Source organism: Perissodus microlepis, chromosome 17 (assembly GCF_051167445.1).
Source record: "Perissodus microlepis isolate ML-2025 ecotype Zambia chromosome 17, ASM5116744v1, whole genome shotgun sequence".
NCBI lineage: Eukaryota > Metazoa > Chordata > Actinopteri > Cichliformes > Cichlidae > Perissodus > Perissodus microlepis.
The window spans coordinates 1,153,764-1,172,203 of record NC_140477.1 but is presented as its reverse complement, the minus strand read 5'-3'; the positions used below and the strand labels follow the sequence as shown (position 1 = coordinate 1,172,203).

Genomic DNA, 18,440 nt, shown 5'->3' with positions numbered 1-18,440 from the left:
AAGAGCGCGGTGAGGAGAAGCACAATGTTGATGAGGCACTGAAACTCTACTTTCCAAAGAAGCCTCAGCTCTCGCCTGCTTTAGTCCCAGTGATGCACACAGGTGGGGATGTCCTGGGCTCTGCTTTCTGCCCTGTTTGTCCAGAGGTCCCAGTAACCTGTAGTCCAAGGACCCAAAGCCAGACCACAGATGGCAGGATAGTTCTGGATCAGGTGGCCAGTTATTTGTCATGGCTTATAGTAGCAGAAGCTAGCTCCCCCCCACCACCATCAGGTTTTATAAGTTGGCACAGCACCCGTCCTGGTGTCGACGCTCCTCTCTTGTAGAGATTTTCGATGTAGCGCTCTGATTAGCATGAGTCACACTAAATGACACGCAGGTATCAGAGCTCCTGGGCAGTTCCAAGAGTGAGACATGCTAATCAGAGAACCTTGGTTATATCTGTAACCTTAACCATCCCCCGCCACCCTCATTTAAGGCGGTATGAAAAGGGTCTGTTGTCTCTTCGTTCGTGTGTTTATGGACCTGCTCATGCGCTTGAACACCAGAATGACTGTTTTTTGTTTTTAATTTATTTATTTGAAGTGCTGGTTTGCATGTGTGCGAGAGTGTGTTGATCACAGGCTGCCATTGATGAGTAATGTCTAATTAAGGCCCACAATGAGGCAGGTAATATGGCTGGGGGTGGGGTGGGGAGTGTAAGCGGAGGCTCTGGCTGGGTGATGATTTGGGTTGATTATCTGCGCTAATTGGGCCAGCCATGAAGCAGAGCACCGGTTGGAGGCGGCGCTCTCACCTCTCATTAAAATGATCTAATGATGAGTTTCCAGCTCTTCTGACCACGGGCGAGGGTCGACGTGTCGGTCGCTAGTTAGCAGGCTGTCCCTGAAGACATGCACCCAAGAACAGCCTCTGCTGTTGTTATACTTTGGCCACACTTTCAGGGGTGGAAACGGGACCGCTGCACTTGGAAATCAAATGGCAGCATGTTGCCTCTGTGCTCGTATGTTATTAAAACCCTTAAACGTTGTTTGAAAGGTAGTAGGTGTTGATCACTAATTAATGGTAATAATTAGTGAAAATTCCAGCTTTAAATGCAGATGCAGATATATATGTTTGCATATTATTATATGCATTTATTTATTTAAATAAGCACAATGGCACATTGTTACTTTTCCCTCCAACCTCCACACAAGAAGTTTGAGATAAGAAAATCAAACCTGTGCAAAGTTGTCTTTTCTGCATTTTCACACAGTTTTAACGACTCTTAGCAGACTTGTTAAAACTGCACTGGGAGATTTAAAAGTGACTTAACATGTGTGTGTGTGTGTGTGTGTGTGTGTGTGTGTGTGTGTGTGTGTGTGTGTGTGTGTGTGTGTATTTTGTTCCTTTTTTTTAACATGCACAGACTTGCCAAGTTTAACCCGATGATGTCACAATAGAGGTTTGATCATAAAATAAGCTTTGGGACTAGAAGCTAACGCCAACCTGTGGTCAGTTTGGTTGGATGAAGTTAACAGAACACCGTGTGTGTGTGTGTGTGTGTGTGTGTGTGTGTGTGTGTGTGTGTGTGTGTGAGTCATCAATGTTCCTATAATGATTTTCTTCATGTTCAATATTTTAGAAATGTAATTTGTAGTTTCTTTCCCCTAAAAAAAAAAACAAACCCAAACACGGAGCCATAAAACATTGAACTAATAAGAATCTGCACTGCTTGGCACACCACAATTCTTATGATAGGCCAAAATATTAAGGAACAAAGCCTTTGATGTCTTTGTAGCTATTACAAGTATAATTCAGTTGTGCGTCTCATCTCTGCTTTTTTAAGTTGCAGCCACAGTCTGGGCGACTCCGTTTGCTTTCATGCTTTTTAAAGGATGCTGTTTGTTTATTCTGTTCATCTTAAATGTTTAGTTTGTGTTTGTAAACGTTAGTGTTGTGGTTGCGTAACATATTTCCGCGCGCCTGCGCTCATGAAACGTGTCGCTGTCTAGCTGTTAAGTCCATATTTACGAGTCGGAGTTTTTCTGCTCGCCACGTTACAAAGGGAGGAAATGAAACTTCCTCATGTCTCAGACAGAGTGTAGCATGTAGTCTGCTGCTCTAATCCCTCACCTGCTCCGCATTACCAAATCCCTATTACCTGCAGCCCAACTAATCTTGGGATGTAGTTTCCGTCAGGTAGGATTAATAACACCCCTCTGTGGCTGCTGGAGTGTTTGTATCTGCGTGAGTGTGTTCACATCCCCCCACCCCCTCCTCCTCCGGCTCCCTTCTTTAATAAGCGTGTTTAAATTTATGGTTGCAGTTCATCGACGGACGGCTGGCCAAATTGAACGCAGGCCGTGGCTTCACTGACGTGTTTGAAGAAGAGATCACAGAGGGGGGCTTCTGTGGAAGTGAGTACTGCTGGACTTGTCTGTCAATTAGCTGCATTATTTTTATTTGCCATATTTTAATGCAACACACAGGAAGTATCAACGAACAGAACGAGGTGAGACCGCTAAACTAAAAATAATTAGAAGCCTTTTCAGATTTTTTAAAGAAGTGCATAAAACTGAAATGCTGATAAATTCTGTTCACTCAGTGTTTGAGGCCTGCTGTAAGATATCGCAGCTGCAACCATGTCGATTTTAAATATTAACGCACTGATTATTATATAAGTGACACTGATGTCATGACTTGCAGTTGCTCTTTGCTGTTCTCAGGCTTAAAGTTTCACACGCATCCTGAGTGTTGTTTGTTCTCGGGGCCGATAATAAAACGCACGTGTGAACCTAGCCGAGTGCAAACCAAAGAGCTTATTGTTTCCTGTTAAAACAAAGCCTCGCAGGACAAATTTGATCATATATAATCACAGCAACACAGATTTTAGACGGTAAAGAAAAGAAGCGGTGCCATTCAGATGTTGCTGCCGTCGTGCTTTTAAGCTTTTCAGTGTGAACCCCGACCCCGACCACACTGTGGTCTGATAGGAGAGCCTGAGAACTATAGAAAATCTCCATAGACTTGACAAAGGCATTTGACTCCATAGATCAGGACATATTAATAAGAAAACTGGAACGTTATGGTGTCAGAGGGGTAGTTTTAGATTGGGCCCGGAGTTATTTAAGTGACAGGAAGCAGTTTGTGAAATTAAATGCTCCTTATGTGCACATTGCTTGTGGTGTACCCCAAGGGTCAGTTTTGGGCCCAAAATTCTTCAACTTAGTACTAAACAAGGCAAAGCAGGTATTAGACAGAACCCTTCATGTTCTACTGTTCACTGGTTTCACCTTACTTAAGCTACTGTGCAGAGGTCTGAGGCAACAACTGTAAAACTACATTACATTCACTTTGTACTCTTCAAAAAACGCAGTTTGAATCATCCACGCTGCAGGTTACAGGATCGTACAAACTCACTGTTCTCGCAGTCTGAAATATTGAAATCTGCCGATCTAGTGAAATTCCAAACAGCACAAATTCTATTCAAAGCAAAAAACAAGGAACTGCCAGGAAATATTCAGAGTATGTTTGTTTTTAAAGAAGTTATAATTGAAGGGGTTTTTGTAAGTGAAGGTCCGTACTGCAAGAAAAAGCTTCAGTGTTTGTGTGCATGGAGTGAAACTGAGGAACAGTCTGAATATGGAACTGAAGCAACGTCCAAACAGAAAACAGTTCAAAAAGAGTTAAAAATATGATCTTCTCGAACTATAAAGACATGAAAATGTTGAAATTAAGTGAATGTCTGTAGAAAATGTCATGATGTGATATTAACTTTATTTTGTGTAGTATTTTTATCTCTTATTTTCTTTGCTAAATGTTGCTGTTTATTGTTTGCATGATCGAATTAACAAACAAAACAGTCGATTATTTTACCAAAAGCATAACAATGTTTCACTGTGGCTGCATTTCCAGGAGCCAGTATGGGGCTTCTTTTGAACCCTGAATGATTAATCACATGTCCTGTTTTATACGTCCTGTCAGGTAATTCACGGTCTTACCAGCAGTGGATGCACACTGTAAAGGTATTTACAGAACATGCTGTATCTATATCTATACCTTTCCCAATGCTTTTTATTTTTATATATATTATTCCCGAGTTATACTTAATTGAAAGCATGACAGGCGCGACTTGGCGTTTGAAGCCTCGCCGTTGCCTTTGGAATGAAGGCGCCGCCTGAACGCGCAGATCGAGCTCGAGTGCAGTTGGGTGCGTGTGAAGCGGCGCGTGCAGCAGGACAGTGGAGACGGGCGGGGAGCGATTTGACGTGACAAGACGTCCTCCGACATGACGTGTTGATCTGGCAGCAAACACGGGCGTTACTCCGCTGAACCACGCCGAGAACACGCGTCTCTCCCGCCTTCATCTCTCTCTGGCCATTTCCTCCTCTTCTCTTATCCGTCTGTCTCGCTCTCTCATTTCTGTCACAGCCCCCCCACCTCACCACAACCTTGGCCTCTCCCTCTCTCACTCATCCCCCCCCCAAAGCCGTCAGCTAAGGCTGAATTAGTCCTCTAGAGTGCTCTTCAAAGGTTTGTTAAAGTTCATATTTCCTGACTGACAGGGATCTATAAGAGGGGCCTTCACCTCGGCCCCTCTTCTCCTCTCCCTCTGCCAACTTCTGAAACGCTGCCTGCCATTTACTCTGTTTAGCCGTTTAGCCGACGCTTTGTGCTTACACTAAAGACTCAGCAGAGAGAAAAAGAGTTGAGACGCCAAAGGAAAAAAGCAGCAAATCGGAGAGACAAAGAAGAAAGGCGCCGAGAGATGCTGGGTGCCATAATGTCAGTGTGCAGAAGTACGAATCAATCACATACGATCCTTTCTATCACTGTTTTAGGCTGCTTCTAAATAAAACCACGTCGTCTATCACTGCTCGCTGATGCTGTTTGGCGTTTGTGCGTCGCTGTTAGCAGCTGTGTGTTTTGTAGATTGTAGCTAAGGTGTGCGCTGTAAGTCGTGCTGCGGCCAACGTGTGGCGAGTGACATACGAACCGATCAATCGGCGCGGTGCGATCGCCCGGTGTGGTTTAACGTGAGCCGGAACTCATTTGTCGCCAGACTGATTGCAGTAAAAGTCGATAAAGCGCGCATCTCTGCGGCTGTAGCAGTAATTGATTCAAATGTTCTTTTGTTTGTGCGTTTGCCCCAAGCGCCTGCCCCTGACTGACAGTTTCCGTGTGTTACAGAGAGGAGGAGCGCTCTTCAACACAGCCGTGTCAAAGGTAAAGTGTTGCTTTGCATTTGTGCACAACAAGGATTCAAACCTGGAGGAAAAAGAGGTTTTAAAGATGTTTTTAAAGGTTTTCAAATGAACTTTTTCAAACTTGGCCGACGAGTCGCGAACAATCAGGAGGATTGTTCACAGCTCGTAAATATTTGATGAGCGTGTTGTTATGTGGCGTACGGTAGGGTGGCCGGGGTGCCCCGCCTGGATGTGCGAGGCTCTCTCATCCCGCCTCTTGTCTGCATGTTTTTTGCCACGGGGATCAAAGTATTTCTTGATGTTACATGAAACCAGAACAGAATGTTAATGCAACATGTTTTGTGTGTAATCTGTGTCTTACTGTGTGTGTGTTTCCCTCCTAGGCCAAGGTTCATGCTAAGAAGGGTATCCGGGACTTTAGGGGCATACTTAAAGCAAGGGTGAGCTGCACCGGACCTTCGCACGCTGTCAGGGCGTGCAAACACACCCGCGTACACATCATTTTGTTGGGAGGCCCTCGGATGGATACATGCCTGCCTCATAGAAACAGACAGGAAAGCTGCTTTACATGGAGTGTGTGATTCTGACGCAGGGGCCTTTTAATGACTGTTGAAGCCTGCTTAGCGCTTTGTTCAGGGCTGTACATTTTTAACCAGCGCCCCTCTGGCTATGGCCTGTCATGTCATCTGAGCCGCAGCCCCTTCTTTCTCTTTTTATTGTCTGCATATTTCATCAGCGAGCCTGTGATTTCCTCAAAGCTAATGTAACGAGGTGTATGTTTCCATAAGCCTGATGGATTTGATAAGGCAATAGCAGTTTGATCTGTCAGTGTGAAACCGAGAGGCTCAGGGTGCTGATGATGAGCAGGAGGGGAGGGCGCAGCGGCGGCAAACAGAGGTGCGGAAAGTGTTTGATTCTCCACTTAAACACATTTCCTTTTTAGAGAAATTAATTTATGATGCGATTCAAACTGCACCGGATTTCTTTTGCTGCCAGCTGCACGGCCCCAAGCGGGGGCCCTAAAAGCACGAGCGTGTCGATGTGTCAGAGGTGGTTACCGTGGTTGTTGTCGTCGTAACTGAGGGGGAAATGTTTCAAGCGACAGAGCGAAAGGTATCCATCTGTCTCGTGCTGAAAAATGTCTCGTAGAAGTGAAAAGTTTGTTTTTGGCTCTGAGACTGAAGAACAACCAGACTTTCATCAGTTTTAAGAGCAGTTACGTGTATTTGCTCGTGATTCTTTTTTTCTCTGACTAATTTGGTGCATTAAGTATTTTCTGCATCACAAAGTGTCCACATAGAGTTGAAACTGTATCACGCAGAGGAAACCAGGTAAAGCCACGTGGATTTGTTGAAAACCAGCCAGAGACGGATCGTTTAACCTTTAATGTAACGTTACTGTGAGGCGGCATCAGACCGGTTTCGTTGCATTCGTTGCTCTTTTGTACGGACGTCGATGTTAACGCCTGTTTTGTAACCGAAATTCATCTTCTTTGTCAGGACGATGAAGAGGAGGGGATCATGGTCTATCCAGGATCTCCAACCAGTACCAAGAGCCTGTCTCCAAGGAGACTGCAGAAGATGAGACGGGTATGACACACACACACACATCAGTAAATGAGTTAACTACATTTATGCTGACTGATTACAGCAGAGCTCACTTTCACTTGACCAGAATGGATTCAGTGTTTTTCCTCTGAACTCTTTTCAGTCCACTCCCTCCCCCACATCTCTCTGACTCCCCTCCCTCCCTCGTTCTCCCCCAGCTCTGTCTCTCTTGTAGCATCTCTCAGAAGTACAGTAGTTTGTCAGGGTGCCAAATGTAACGATAAGCATTTTTTCCTCTTTCAATGCGCTCGTGTTGTACATTCAGTGTTTTCCTCTGAACAGCACGGACAGTCGAATCAGCTCATCTGCTGGTCAGCGTTTCCTCTGAAGAATTTGCTTGTGCACCATAAGTGGTAGCACTTTTTTTTTTTGTTCTTTGTTGTGTGCAGAGCGTGCACGGAGATGTGCAGGCGCGTGCACACGCACAAAACACACATTCATCAATAAATATGCGAGGAGAAAATACTCTGTAGTTTAACTATTAGACGCTGCAGCGCGGTGTAAATGAAAATGTGTAGATTTAGCATCGCGCCGTTGGAGTCGCACACATCTGTGCTAAACAAATGCACACAGCCTCGAGGATGCTGCTTCTGCTCCTGCCTCGCGTCTATGCTCGGCTGGTCCAGGCTGGAGCTTTTCCACCTCTTATTGCTAAATGAATATATGGACTCCCAGTTCCCAGCTTTAAAAACGCACACACACACAAACACGCCTGCGTGCACATTCTGACATTTTGGTCACAGTCGTGTAAGAGTGTGATTAGGAGAGGTTGTGCTGTCTCTAATTAGTGTTGTATTTCCTGTGTGTGTGATGAGGCTGGAAAGTCTTAGCTCAGAGGAAGGTGTGACGGCCGGGGAGAAGAGAGGAACGGCAATTAGGGCTTTTCTAAAGGCCTCCTCGGACACCTCCCGCCCCCCAGCCGGCATGCGCGCGCGCACACCCCCACAAACATGCACGCACACACTTTTTTTTATTCAGGATATACAGCCCCGCTCGTACCGCCGAGGCCCGCTCATTGCCACAGTAACGGGTCCCTGGAGACCGCTGGAGGAGGGACACGCAGGACACAGGACGGCGTGTCCCACAGCGCCGCTTTGTGTGTTTGTGTTTAGATGTAGTCCATCAGTTTCTCTTCCCGGTGATGCTCCCGTTCTTTGCTCTCATAATATTGATTTTCTCTATTAGCATATTAACCAATTCACACAAATCAAAAGCACTTGCAAACACTACTCGGTTTAATTGATGAAATGTATATTAATTAATATTCACAGGCCTGTAAGCCTCAATATTTTTATTGTATTTTGAACAAATAGTCTGTAGTTTTTTCTCTACGTCAGTAATTTCTATACTTTGAACCGTTTAGTGCAGCACATTTACATTTGATCTGAAGACGAGCGTCACCGTTGTTCTCGCGCTCGCCGTGTCTCACTCGTCTCTTTTTTTAAATTATTTTCTTCAGCTTTTTATGAAATGTTCGTGCTGTTGTTCTGCCCACAAACGTCTAACCAGGTGTTCCTCGCACGAGGAATTGATCTCAGTGGGACTAACCCAGTTAAATAAAGGTTAAGTAAAGTGGAAAAGAAGCACCTTGATCCGCACGCCTCCCTCGCTCGCGCCCGCACGTTTGGCCCGAGCTCATCGTTAAAAAGAGTTTTTTCATCTTTAGGGGTTTTTTGTCGTGTCTCTAACCACACAGCAAACATTTGTCTCAACAGTGCAAAAAAATGCTTGTAAATATTTGAGCACTTTTAAGATCGATGAGGGTAAAATGATGATTAAAAATCTACAATGAAAATGTAAAAAGTAACACCGTCATGAATGTGTGTTCATGCAGACTTATTTTAAGTGTACTTATTAAACTGGCAAAGAGTTCTGCTTTAAACAAAATCTGGTAAACACCTCATGAAACATGAGCGTCTATTTTTTATTATTACGAGAGATTTTCTGCACCTTTTCCTTAATTGACCAACAAGTGGAGTCAGTGCGTCACTGAGCCAGGAGAGAATACACTGCTGTTACACGTCACCCTAATAAAGGTAATATTACCAGCTAATTAGTTATTAAAGGATTTTGTGCTGCGTGCACTAAACCCATCAGCGACGCCGCCACCGTACGTTTAACCGAGTGACCGTCGGAGCCCCGTCCACCTGAAACGCGTCAGCTGCAGAGACGCTGCAAACGCCGACGTGGAGGAAAAATGTTGCTTTTTTTTAACAAATCTTTTTCTTTGCACACATCTCTGTGTGTCCTTGAAATGAAACGAATGATCCCGCAGAAGCTCCTTTAATTAATCATAGCGAAATAATCAGAGTTACCAAATTCCTATTCTATTTGATCAGCCAACACATGTACCAGAGAGGAAGTGCTGCTGTCATATGCATTCATATTTCAGCTGCTTCCGCCAATGTGGGTGATTTGTAGTGTTTGGTGAGCGTGTTGATTAAGAATGTAGGAGTAATCCTTTCGTTTGACAGAAACGAGGCTGAACGGGGCAACAAACAGCCATTGTTCTGGCTCCTGTATGGTTTCCTGTGAGCACCGGTTTCTGCTCAAGATTTAGCTTAGTGTGTGTGTGTGTGTGTGTGTGTGTGTGTGTGTGTGTGTGTGTGTGTGTGTGTGTGCGCGTGTGCACGCTTCATGTGGCACTGTGCTCCAAACATCTGTGAATAGAAACTATGTCTGTACCTCATCCCTTTAGTATGTGAGGCTGTATCTGAGTGCTGTGCACAAACATGCATTTATCAGTTCGCCTCAGGTTGGAGGCAACTGAATGACAGCTGTTAGGTGTGCAGAGGAGAGCGGAGGTCGGGACAGCGTTATGGGCAATGACAGCCAGCAGGCTTGTGGCCGGGCTCAGCCCCCGGGCTGTGGACTCTTCACCTGGTGAAGCAGGAGAAATGCCAGCTCAGAGTTGAGGGGAAACAGGAAGCTAGCACAGATGTAAAACAGGAACAAAGTCTGCAGGATACTTGAGTGTGTGCATGTGTGCATGCGACGATGAAAGGCTATCGTTTGTCTCCGAGATCAAACATGTTTTTACTGACATGTGTTTTAAAGACATTATTACCTTTATGTCCTGTGTAAATGAAGACGCTTTAACGGGGACAGCACACAGACCCGTCTGGGTAAAGTGGTTGGATCTGAAAGTGTCACAGCTCAATAATCTACATTTTAAATGTGACTGAGTGGAGAATAGGTTTGTTATGCTCATCATAAGATTAACGCTGCGCATTAGTAGCAGCAGTTTGGATGTGTTAGCGTACAGTTGCTCTGTGTGTGCTTCCCTGGTATCTGCATGCATGTGCAGTCTCCTCTCCACTTAGTTTCTAAGGTCTTCAGAGACCCGCCGGCTTCCTGGCTGAAACCAAAGTGCCATCTCCTGGAAGCTTCAAAGTACTGCATCGCACCCACTGAAGGACACCTGGTGATTTTTATTTTTTTAACCTGAGGTGTTTGGTTTGACAGAATGAGCATAATGCACATTTCGTCTTCTTTTATACGGCTCCTGGTTTGAGTGAAAAGGAAGCTTTCAGCAACAGCCAGTTGGACAGAGGAGCAGTGGATCGCTCCTCAAACGCCGCTTTTTTTCCTCCTCTCCCTTTTTCGAGTGAGCGGCTCTTAAACAGGCAGACACTTGGCCATACTTCTGCAAAGGCTTTGCTTCTCCCCGAGGTTTGTTTGCATTTACTGGAATCTCTTTACATACACTGCCAAGCTGTGAGATTAGTGGCGGCTCTGAAATACCATATGAAATGTATAATGTTCAACCAGCTATTAAAGCCCACTAGCGTTTGGCCCTGTCACAGAGAGTTGTTCTGTATAACTGGTCATGCAGGGAAGGAAAGAGGAGGAGAGCCCGTCAGAAGCACGGTGGCGACCTTTTCCCCGACTGAAGAAATGAATCGAATCTGAGTTTTTCTTCTTTAAATGTCTTTGCTCGATGTAATCTTAGCTTGTTTATAGCCGCCATGTTTACAATTCCAGTTCAATTCCAGTAGTAATGCATTTAAAAAAGTCCATAAAATCCGCCGATCCTTGTTTTTAATTTAACAAACACCCGAGAGTTTTTTTAAATAACCTGTTTTTATTATTTTCTCGACTCCTGCTTCTCGTGGTGAGGAGGAAGGAACGGAGAGCCCGACGGACGGAAACGGTGACATCTGTCACTGACGGCCGAGTGATGGAGGGAAGGAAATGAAAGACGGGAGGCGTGGAGCGAGAATCGCTTTTTCATTTTCACCTTTCAGCTTCCCATTAGCCGACAGCGAGAAGCTAATGAAGGAGCGGTATGATAATGTGCTGTTCTCCTGCTCGGTGCTCTCCTCTGTCCTGTCAGGCCTGTGGAGATGTGGGACGGTGACAGAGCTGTCGCAGCTGTAACAGCAGACCTGTTTGCACTGGTTAGGAATATCTCATCGTGCATGTCTCTGTAGTTACATTTTATTTGCTGTTGTTCACATCGACGTGCAGCCAATCTAATTTCTGAGCTCAGATTTTAACCGCTGCTCTTGGTTGTGACAGCTCCGCAGAGCCGGTAATAAAGTAACTACCAAATGCACACTTTGATTTATGACAGCGGTTAAATGACCTCAGTATGCTGGCCGTTAAAGAAACAAAGAAGAAGAAGAAGAAGCGATAAAGCGACCCCTGCTCTTTTATTGTAAAACGCCTCGTTGTTGTAAAAAGTTTGGTCTTTCCTGTTGCTCTGAGGGTCACAGTGAAGAGAGGGAATGACAAATTGATAAAGCCGTGAAGTGACGTCCCATCTATTTACTGCTCCCTGCGGTACTTCCTGTTGTGTAGACAGAGCTGTAACCGAGATCAGAGGGCCGGGCGTCGTGACCTGTGTCCGGTCGCTTTAATAAACACCTACACGCAGAGAGAGGCGCCGCGTTCGTAAAGGATATAAAACATGCGTCTGTAGTGTTTAAGAAAGCATTTTTGTGTCCGAAGCCGACGCTCCGCGAGTGTCTCACAGGTGCATCTCTCGCTCTGCTGGCGTGCTTTGCTGGCTGGCGTGCCGGCCTGGCCCCAGATTTACTGCCCTGACACAGGAATCCATTAAAAGCTGTTTAGGGATCCCAGGCCTGAGCCCCTCTGAAATCTCTTTCATTATAGCTCCAAGCTACCATAGAAGGGGAGCGGCTCGGCCAATCAGCAGTGCCACCACATGTGTTTGTGTTTAGCCCGATGGCTGAGAGGCTTAAGTGGCTACTGCACACATCTCCTCGGCTGACTTTTATGGAGAAAATGGCACTTTAACTCTTTGTGTTTCTTTTTTTTTTTTTGTAATAGTGTGCGTGTGTGTGCATGCGTGTGTGTGTGCATGCGTGTGCGTGTGTGTGCATGCGTGTGTGCGTGCACACAGGCCCTAAATGAGGCCAGCGCAGCCACACGTTACATTCCGCCTGTCTGGCTGGCACTGCGTCAGCTAATCAAGACCGGCTTGCTTCACCGTTCCAATACTGACCCCCTCCAAACTGCCCCCGCCCCTCAAACACACACTCGCACACCATTCCCATCATTCTTTGGGGCTTTGAGGAATCCTGCCTCACCTCTACATTTCCTTCCTTCCCGTTTTCACTCGTTTACCTTCCTCTCTCGCTCTTTGTTCTGGCGTTTGAGTCACGGTGCACGATCACAATCATCCTCAGAGTTCCTTCCCGACACTCTGATCACTTTTGAGGCTGAACAACATCTTTTTTTCTGGGTGACGGCCTTTGATAACGCAGCTTACGTTAGTTTAAAGAGAAACATGCAGAGAGGTGGAGCCTGAAAGTGGCGTTAAAAAGCAGAGAAAACATCGCTGTAACCCACTGCGGCGGTGCTGTAACTGCACCCACAGGCGCTTAAAGACAACACAGATATTGTTAAAGAAAGCTAAATGAGCAAAATGTAAAGAGTGTGAATTAGAAAGCGTGAGATGGCGTTAACATCAGTGAACATGAACGCAGTGAGAGGAACATGTGCATCTTAGTGGAAGGCATGTTAATAAGTGGCCCGGGGCAGATTTGGGCTCCCACGGGGAGAGTCCTGCCCCTGCTCTGTAAAGCTTCTGTCTCTTCCCTAACCCGCCCATTAAACACGGTACACAGGTGGCTTATTAAACCACCGTGTCAGACGACCGCAGCGCGCTCAGATCATTCACCGCGCTGCAGTGTCAAATGCACTGGTGCCATAATGCAAGTTATTGGTGTAGCTGGCCGTATCTTGACTCTCCGGCACCTTTTAGTTCATGTTTAATGCTGAGTTTGATAAAACACTGCAGGGGATCTTAAAGATTTTTATCCCCAGACCCAAATTTGACAAATTTAGTCTCCACCCTGAGGACGCGGGCTCGTTAAAACAGGCTATTAGTCCCGTCTTATGGGGACCCACCAGACACACACTCTTTTTTTTTTTTTTTCTTCTTTCTGTCGAATCCCAAGTCGCACTTTTATGAAAAGCTGCACCTCAGCAGAACGCCGTACTCTGTCTGGACTCGTGTTTATCAGCAGTCTTGTATTATTTACTGAGAAGCTGAGACACCCCCCCCCCCAAAACCCCTCGGGTCCATTTTTATTGTTTTATCTCGTTATTTTTTTCTTTCTAACTACATCCTCCTGCCTTTTTATTCTCATTAACAGCATAACTTCAGCAAGTCTCCCATGAGCATGGGCCCTCGAGAGCTGGGCTATGGGCTTGATGATGAGGAGCTGGACAATGCAAGCAAGTGAGTCTCTGAAGCCATTTTCAGTTTTGGATCGATATGTCAAGATATGACAACTTGGGGTGATGGATTCAAAAGTTGGTTATGTGCAGAAGTGCTTTTGTCCTCCTTTTTCCTTCTTCCCTCATGGTGACACTGCCCCCTAGTGGACACACTGGGCAGGAACACGTTGATGGAGTTGTGATGTCATTTGTATGATGTTGAGCAGCATATTGCATTTGACCCTGTCATGAAAACGTGGTTATCTTGTGAGAAATGATCTCTTGGACGCGCGTGCACACAGATGAAGGGGTAATCTGACTTTTTCTTCCAAACGCAGGGTCTCCTCAGAGGACAGCGGCGACGTCCCGTCCTACAATGAGGACAGCGATGACTCGTACTCCCTCGATCTGGACATCGACTCCTCTCAGTCGGGCCAGATGAACCTTCTGGAAGAAATCCTGGATTCTCTGACGACCACGACGATGGACCAAGGAAGACTCAGTGCCGCCAAGAGTCTGGACTTCTTCTTGTCCGTGGATGATTTAGACTACAAAGCCCCGGTACGCAAGAAAATGTAGAGTAGGACGAGTCTCTTTTTACAGGAAATAGAAATGCTTTCTGCGTCTGCTTTCACCTTTTTGTTTGCTAAGTTTTGAGTAAATCCAACGTATCTAAAGACGGCTTCATTTTGACTTGAGGTCAAAGGTCATCATATGCATTAGTCAATAAAGAATAACAGCGAGGGTGAACATGTGGTGACTCTCCTGCCTCTTGTTTGCCAGACCAAGCCCACGCCCTGCAGCGAGTCCAGACCTGCAGATGAGAGCAGCTGTAGTGGAGGCGGCGATCAAGGCGGATGGAATACGGGTCAGGATGACACTGTGGTCCATGGGAAACACCTTCCACCGTCCCCACGCAGGCAGCCCACCAAGAGCAGCCTGAAGATGTCAAAAAAATCCGCAGCAGTCCCTGCGGCGCCCGCGGCTAGCCCACCAGCCCAGAGCGCCGACGTCTCAGTGCCGAATCCTCATCATTCCTCGCCCGCCGAGTCCTACCCCGACCCGCTGCCTACAGCGTGGAAACCGGGAGATTGTTTCTCTTACTCGCCAGCGCTGTCCCATCGAGTTGCACCTCTGCGGTCGTCCCCCACTCTCGCACAAACCTACAGTTCCTCAGCATCTGCTTCTGACCCAAGCTGCTCTCCTGCACCGGGGGTGCGGGCGCGGACCATCTCGGACCCTCAAAGCGGCTCGGAGCCTCAGCAGGCCAAGAACCAGACTGCCTCGACCTACGTGCTCAGGAGGAAGGTCATGTCCAAGGAGACGACGAGGCAGTACCAGCAGAAGGCCCTCCAGAGGCGGGAGAGCAAAGAGGGCATGGGGAGCCCGTCGAGGACCAGCCATTCAGCCGTGCAGGTCCCCTGGGAGAAGGAGATGTCCAAAGAGGGGCTCCTCGGGCTCGGCCTGTGTTTGGGTCAGGGTAAAGGCTCGGGGGCCCCCGCGGTGCAGGATCAAGGCCTCCTGGAGGAGATCGACTCCACGTGTTGCCTCGGCGCGGTCCTCCACACCAGCCTGCAGCTCTCGCAAGTTAACAACAGTCACCACCAGGTGCAGGGCAAAGCTGCAGACGACTCCTGAGTCTGGGAAACGCAGCAGGTTTTACTCTTCTTTTACGATTAGCAGCTATCTGCAACAAAACGATTCTTTTTCCCTTTGTTTTTAATCTCGACACTCGGCTCCGAGCATACGTCCAAACCTGCCAACACAAACAAAAAGCCACAGAGTGAAGAGCAGGAAGAGGACGTGGTGCGCCGCAGAGATCTCCCTCTATGATCCGTCTGCATATTTTAATCTCAAACCTGATTTATAGCGATTGGAAAAAACAAATCAACTTGTCAGTTTTCTGAAACTAAACGTCGTCGGCTCTTTGCTCTGGAATCGGATGCAAGTGCGGCGTCTCATGAACTGTGATCCAAAACCACAAACCACAGCCGAACTGTTACCATCCTCGTTTAATCTGCTTCACCAGTTCATGACTTGTTTAAAAAAGTACAACTGCAAACAAAAGTTACTTAAGCAGATGGAGATTTTCAGTATTTCTTTCTAATGATCTTTAATAACGTTTTGTGTCGTCTAGTATTTTTCACATATTCACCCCAAACGATGCACTAAACGCATTTTCGATAAAGTCGCGGCTGACGGAGGAGTTTGGAAAAGCCTCCGGAGCGTGTCAGGAGTAAGAAGGGACGCTGCGTCGCTCCAAACATTTCACATGATGAATTTGCACATGTGGATTAACAGCTGATGATTCCTACCAGGTACTAAAGTCTTTAGCAAAAAAGCAAGTGAGGCGGGCCTTTTGGCACTCGCCGTACGCTGCGTGACATGTCTGCCTTACACGGACATGTGATTTCTTTTTTAAACTCTGGTGTCTTAATCTACAGATGCCACAGCAGGTACTTTGTAATCAGAATCACTGCGACGCTCAGATCCTTTGTCGATTTAATAGAATAATGAATGATACATGATGTGCTTTAAGCTGCTGTCAGTCGCGTCCACAGTGATGTCCAAATCTCCTCAGGACACTTTGTTTTCTCTACACTGAAGAGACCCCAGTCAAAGGTCAAAGCCAGTATCCCTGCTCCAGGCTTCTCTCCCCCATCACGACTTCACTTTGACCTTAAAATTACGGCCAGTTGTTGCCGATTTCATGAAGTTTTATGCGGGTGAATAAAGGTGAACTTTCTAGGAGGTGCTCTATATTTTTACGACCAACAAATCCCCTGAAAAGACCAAAACGATCAGGCTTTGTGTGTCTCGCCACTATCAGACTCCTGTGTTCAGTCTTTGGCTGGGTTTTGGTCTTTTCACAGTATTTGCTGACGTATCTTTCTTCGCCTTTCTCACACGAGGGAATAACGGTCTGTGTCTGCGTAGGTCGGAGTCACGCTGTACTATAATGCAGCGGTTGATGATTGTACTGAAATGAAGCAATATAGTTCTCAGAGTAGCCACATGGATGTAATGTGCACAGAGCCTGAAGTATTCCTGTAACAGACTCTCCTGTGGAGAGAAACGCCGCGTCCAGCCCTCGCGGCTTCCCGTCATTCACTGCGTCACCGCAAACCCAGAAAGAAGCAGAGCGCTTTTTTCTTCTTCTTTTCGGGAATATTACATTTATGGTTCGTTGTTCTTATGATTTATGCCAGACGCCAGTCGGTGTGGCAGTTTAATAGCAGCCATTTCTCCACTTTCTGAGTGCTGCTCTGCGTTAACGATTTGCTCATAAAATCACTGGCGTGCTTCTAAAAGCCCAAGAATCGGTTAGCGAATCCAAAAAGGAGGAAAAAAGCTAAACAGACTCCAGAAGCGTTTGTGTGCTGCCCTGTATGCTCTGTAAACATTAAGAAAATACTTCTGTACTATGCAAACATGCCAAATACTAAAGTTTCTCTGAGAGTGATTCGATTTTACTTTAGTATAAAGTCACGATTGGACTGCTTTCTGCCCCCGAACGAATAAACAAACACATTTAAAGAGAAAGCCGGTTCGTGCGCTGTGCCTTACGCAGGTACGCTGTAGGAAGCTGGGCTGTGCGAGGAGCGAGAGCCCCGCCCGGACCTGAGAAACTAACCTGACACGAACCCGCGTTGTTTTGGTTGGTCGTTGAGTTTCGGCTGCGCTCAGCTGGTTCCACTCAGTGTTTTTAGGGTTTCTTTGCTGCGGTGGTCGCTGGGAATCTTCCCGCTCGTCTTTAAGAGAAGATCTCTGGGTTACTTTATCCTTTTGTAAATGAGGTACTTTTCCTTTGGTTGTTAGCGGATTCCTTATGTTGTGTGTGCTCTTTTTTAAATAAAAAACTTGTGCTGAGCTTATTCTGTATTTAAAAAAAGAACAATTCTCAGAGGAGCTGATTTCATAATGAAAAAGTTATTTTCAGCTGAATAGACGTATTTTTGCTGGCTTGAGTATATTTTACATGGATAATATATGATCGGTGTTGTATCTTGTAAAAAAAATTCTATCTAATATTTGAATGTTTTAGATTTTATTTTTGGAGGAAAGAAGAGATATTGACAAATGTCCCATGTAGCCGTTCACATTCAGATGGACGTCCTGACGCCTGCTCGTACACAGTAAACACGGCCGTGGCCGCGTGGACGCGCTGCTTGTGCTTTCTGTTGCTTTCATTTCGGTGTTTCGCGCCTCCGTCGCCATCAAACTGAGAATGGTGGACGTGAACATCCGGTCTCGTATGTTACGCTTACGTCGCGTGTCGGAGTGAAATGTAACATTTCGTGTAAAATGTAAAAAACAAAACTAGCTACTGTAAATCTAACAGCGGAGGGTTGAGAGGGGGGATATTCGAGTGTCCAGCTGCTGTTGTGAAGATCATTTGAGAAGCTTTACACTAAAATAAAATAAAGAACCCCGAGCGTGTCTGACTCCGTCAACGGGACTCGGATTGTCCTGAAAGCCTGTATTTGCAGTGAGTGGGAGGTGGTGGATTGTGTAGCATCTTTTACTGAGTGTGGGTTCATGCACAGGTTCTTCTTTACAAAGATGACGATGTCGCGACTTTTACACTGAATGTTACAGTCGGCAATTAAAAAATATATATTTCCCGCTGTCTGGGAATCGTAAAGACGATCAGCTCTTCGATGATGCGTTTATCGATTTTCCCGATACTGTGCACACTTGCATGTTCCCACTGCAGAGGAAACAACTGTCTTAAATAACTGAGGTCAGTCTAATGTGCTATTGATGAGTAACCTGGTACAACTGCACACCATGTATGCACTGTGAACTGAAAATAAATGATACTGTTTGATGCTTCTGCATCTCCCGACTCCTGACGCTTTGTGCTCACGTGGACAGAATCAGTATTTGATGGTGGATTACAAACCACACGGGGACTTCCTGTGGTGTGGATCCGTTTTAATCATTTCATTGG

The 18,440-nt window shown here is 46.1% G+C and overlaps 1 protein-coding gene across 4 annotated transcripts in view; it reads left to right on the top strand.

The window, feature by feature from the left end:
- dennd1b (DENN/MADD domain containing 1B) overlaps positions 1–18,327 on the top strand; it is a 93,275-nt gene extending 74,948 nt beyond the window's left edge. For all 4 annotated transcript variants that reach the window (XM_084910392.1, XM_084910393.1, XM_084910390.1 and 1 more), the window contains 8 exons: positions 2,309–2,399; positions 3,967–4,007; positions 5,173–5,208; positions 5,573–5,629; positions 6,689–6,778; positions 13,423–13,508; positions 13,825–14,047; positions 14,270–18,327. In XM_084910392.1, coding sequence (XP_084766518.1) covers positions 2,309–2,399; positions 3,967–4,007; positions 5,173–5,208; positions 5,573–5,629; positions 6,689–6,778; positions 13,423–13,508; positions 13,825–14,047; positions 14,270–15,124 — 1,479 coding nt within the window. In that variant the 3' untranslated portion in view covers positions 15,125–18,327. The remainder of the gene's footprint in view (positions 1–2,308; positions 2,400–3,966; positions 4,008–5,172; positions 5,209–5,572; positions 5,630–6,688; positions 6,779–13,422; positions 13,509–13,824; positions 14,048–14,269) is intronic.
- Positions 18,328–18,440: the final 113 nt, after the last annotated feature.